This window comes from Echinococcus granulosus (genome assembly GCF_000524195.1).
Source record: "Echinococcus granulosus chromosome Unknown EG_S00049, whole genome shotgun sequence".
NCBI classification, from domain to species: domain Eukaryota; kingdom Metazoa; phylum Platyhelminthes; class Cestoda; order Cyclophyllidea; family Taeniidae; genus Echinococcus; species Echinococcus granulosus.
Window position 1 is genome coordinate 579017 of NW_020170429.1, and position 4144 is coordinate 583160.

Here is a 4144-nt window from a genome sequence, read left to right on the forward strand (position 1 = left end):
CAAAATAAAGCTACGTAGGCGTGGTTGTAAATTCATTGATGAATGCCAATAATGGGTTGTGGTAGATTGAAGCAGACATTTGAACACGCACTTCGAGCTGTTTGGTGAAGAAAAATGGGGCCACTTCGCCTATTCATGGTGGTCCAAACAAAGTCACATTCAAAGCCGAAGGAAAGGAAAAGGAAGTCACATTCTAAATTGACGGAACAGATGTATTGGGCATTTGCTTGCAACATTTGCCAAAATACAGACGCTCATGCTCGAAATGGCTTTTCAGACCTCATTTGCTGCAGTGATGGACATAGGTTATATGTAGATGTGCATTTTCGGTACGTATATTTCTGCCAATTGTAGTAGTCACACTACTATACGCTGCGCATGTTCACGAGCCCTCCATACTATTGTGATGGAGTGTAGATTCTTGTCGTACACCCTAGAAGTGTTTCGAATTGAGAGCATGAGAATTGGTGGGGAATGCAAAGAGTGAGGAGCGATGAAGTGGTGTGCAGATTGCTGTGGCAGCACCACACTGATGGTCAAGAGACGAGTCAATAGGCATCCTTGCACTTGTAATTGCTGATGGGAAGCATCACTACTGTGATATTGTTGCTGCTATCCACAAAACGACGATCAATGTTTACCTTACATCCATTTGTTTGTTCAACTATTCGTCGAACTGCCAATGCGAAACAACGTTGCTTTGCTGTTACTTTGATTCAATAAAACTTGATTTTGAGTCCCAAATATAGTGTATTTTGTACTTCTATTAGCATTTAGGCAATGTACATTGCCTTCAGCTAATCACAAACTCTCAGTGGTTGGTTAGCCAAATATTTGTGAATTTTGGGTCTAATTGGACATTGCAACGCTCGTCCTTCATCGGCTGAGAAGTCAGAACCAAGCGGAGGTGAGTGGTGAATTGGTGCCAGATTTGCAGTAGGATGATATATCCGTTTTGCGGCAGCAGACACTCCTTTGGAATACCCCATAGCGTGAAGCGAGATTAAATGTGAAGCGCACTTGCTTTAGTAAGCACTACATAGCATCATCGCTTCTTTGGATCAGCTTCTCTTGTATGTGCCGTACCACCGATGCACTACTGTAAAACACTTTGCAGAGTGTACATTTAGAAGAAACCTTTCCCTGAACTGCATTTCCTGATTTCTTGCAAGCAGTTGAGTCAATCACAATATGTATAGACACTCTTAGAATCATTAGAAAAGCACGATTTGCAATGAGATCCCGGAATTATTTTCTTAAATGGAAATGCGGGTTTAGGTGGCAAATAAAATAACTTGATTAAACACGAGCATCCCATCCAAATAATATCAAGGCTTATAAAACGCCAAATGTACGAGGGGTTTTATACCTGTCAAAAAAATCTCGATTCAACCACAGATAGCACCAATTTCATGTTAGAAGCCAAACATACTGAAAATACAATATAGGTACAAGTTGGTATCAATACATCCACCTACGTTAGACGAGGGGCTCATGTTTTCCGACTTTTATCCGAAAAGGAGGTGTAAGCACAACTGCGATTGTGCAATCATTTAAGATAAGCCATACGGACTTTTTCGCTAATCTTGACACGCGAAAGTCTCGACGTGTCAGTGGATGCTCCATCATAGATATTAAATTCCCTAGTCGTTACGCTGGTCACATTCTTTGAGGTCGTGACACCTTGCGTGCAGCCCATTTCACCATTATTTGGATGCTTTAAGTACTCCAGAGATTCACTTCGAAATTTGGCACTCATCGATACTCAATAACAAATAAAATGGACAGAATCATTCATCAACTCCTCAGCTTGTTTGAAACCAATTCCGACCTCCCTTTTACGGCTGCGATTTTGTAATCTTAAAAGTTTAACAAAACTGAAAATTGTTAAATAAAACTCATTATTTTGAGCTTTTAATATTGGTTCCTTTGCACCCAAATCCCAGTCTACCTTTGGAAAGCCTCTTTAGACCTACCAGGGAGTTGTATTTCATGACTCTGATCAAAAGGTTTCCTGAGAAATTCACGTATCGACTGTTTTTCACCGAAAATGAGTTGGTTTGGGTTTCTTGGTTGCGTTGTTATTTGAATACAATTCCGCCTACGAATTATACACCGATGTTAGTTCCACACAAAGTTGCATCCAGGTTCAAGGCATTATTAGCATGGTCCCGCCAGGTGTGGGAATAGTGTTGTACCTAATAGTTGAAAAATCACTATCGCCTAGCCTTGTTTTGTCTACTTTCGCTAAAATACACATCCCTGTTTACCTCTTACTTTCTCGTTCCTTGGAGTATAAGTTAGACGGCTTTCATGAGGCCACTTTCAGCCTCGTAGGATATTTTCTTTTAGGTTCATAACCAAACCTCTTTGGAAAGTATTTCATTTAAAATTAAATGGAAATAAATTATTTTTAATTCTGCAGAAATAATTTCATGCACAAAGACATTCGCCTTTAGAGTGAAATGGCTGTAGTTCGAGGATAACAAGCTGAATTGTGGCGTAGAAATTTTGTTTGTTCATCTTAAAGTTGTTTCCTACCCTCTGAAGCGAATTTTCCTTCATGGTCTACACAATACTGTTAGACAAAATGTATATGATCATATGGTTGTGATTTTAATCCAGAATGTGAAGTTATTGTCATTCAAACTTGGGTTTTGTTCCCTATAGACGGTTAGTCAAATGTTTGATTGTAACGCAATCCAGAAAATGTTTTTCTCTTAAGTTGAAAGCAGGCTTTCGGCGTAACTCTTTGCGGTTCATTTAGTTCTGCTACACACCCTTGCCTGTGTACATCTACAGTCACTGCAAAGCCAGTATGCATAGACTACTAACCTTCAAAGATAACAGTTTATAGCTCTAAGGTCCTTTGCATTCTTCAGTACATTACCTAATGGGGCCTCTTTCGAAATAGACGAGAATGCCTCTTTTATGGTTTGGGTGGAGCGGTTCACTGGTTCTACGGCTAATTCAACCTTGGAATAGCTATCAAGGCGCTGATTTTGAAAGTCGACCCCTTTGCGAACAATGCAAGAAAATTGTGCTTTTCAAAATATGCATGACACCTGGATATGCCCTAGATAGTAGACAGATGGAAAGACTGAATAGCACACTGGCTAGACTAATGAAGGCTTTCTCTAGGGATGCATAGTCCGATGAGTGGTGTTTAAGCAGTGAACGGTGCCGCCTTACGTAAGTGTGGGCTACAGCCGCTGGCATTTCACCATACACGATACTCACATTTCGTGGTCCGAGAGTACCAACCAGTATTTATCTAACAAATAGGGAAGGAACGACCCACAATATCCCGGATTGCATACTGGTACTCAAAGATGGGGCAGGGCAATCTTTAACATCGCACGTGAACACTAATGACTGTCACATATTAGACAGTTGGATTAACGCCTACTGAGGGAGGAACAAGTATATTTAGGCAGGTTGATCTCTTTACCTGGAGCACACAGTGAGTTTAATCACCATATGGGGAGCAAAGATGCATTTCGGGGGATAGTAGTCACCTCACCAACAAAGTACCTGGTGTGCAATGCACAGCTTCGTAAAAAAACCAACCACTACTCATCAAAATAATGTATGTAGTACAAAGGTGGACCTTTGGTTATGTGCGAAAATTGAAGTTTACTTACCAGCGGAAGAAAGAAGACCACTGAAACTGGCATACGGCGATTACCCGCAGGGGTTGGTGCTGAGAAAGAAGAGGGGCTATGTAATGCATGTTTGTTCGACTACACCGTTCAGGCGAGAGGCGTTTAGTAAACTCGACTTTTGTGACAGAACAGAAGTAAACAAACCCCGATGGAGAAATTTTCTCTGAGCACGTGTAATTTCTAGTCGCCATGCCCCTATCACAATAAAACTATTGAAAAATGCCCCTACCTAGTCAGTCCACTCACTCCAAAGGAGTAAAGATCAGCCTTGAGTTATACAAGATAGACGAATTTCCACAGCTTAGTTCACAACCTAAAGAATGCTTTAGATCCATAGAAACAGGCCAAAAAATCTAATGCCTGACCACAATTCCTGACATGTAGGCGTTTTTTTGAAAGTGCTGATTATTTTGTGATCGCTGAAGCTGACGAATTGCCAAATGAAGCATCAAATATGGCTAAACAAGGGAAAGGGTTGC

The 4144-nt window shown here is 40.8% G+C and overlaps 1 protein-coding gene across 1 annotated transcript in view; it reads right to left on the bottom strand. All coding sequences in view use genetic code 11, as the record gives it.

Moving 5' to 3' along the window:
• Window positions 1–1765: 1765 nt before the first annotated feature.
• Window positions 1766–4144, bottom strand: part of EGR_06029 (hypothetical protein) — a gene marked incomplete at both ends in the record, with an annotated part of 11157 nt that continues 8778 nt past the window's right edge. The window contains 2 exons of the mRNA XM_024495278.1: window positions 1766–1951; window positions 2367–2419. Of these exons, the coding sequence (XP_024350362.1) occupies window positions 1766–1951; window positions 2367–2419 (239 nt within the window). The remainder of the gene's footprint in view (window positions 1952–2366; window positions 2420–4144) is intronic.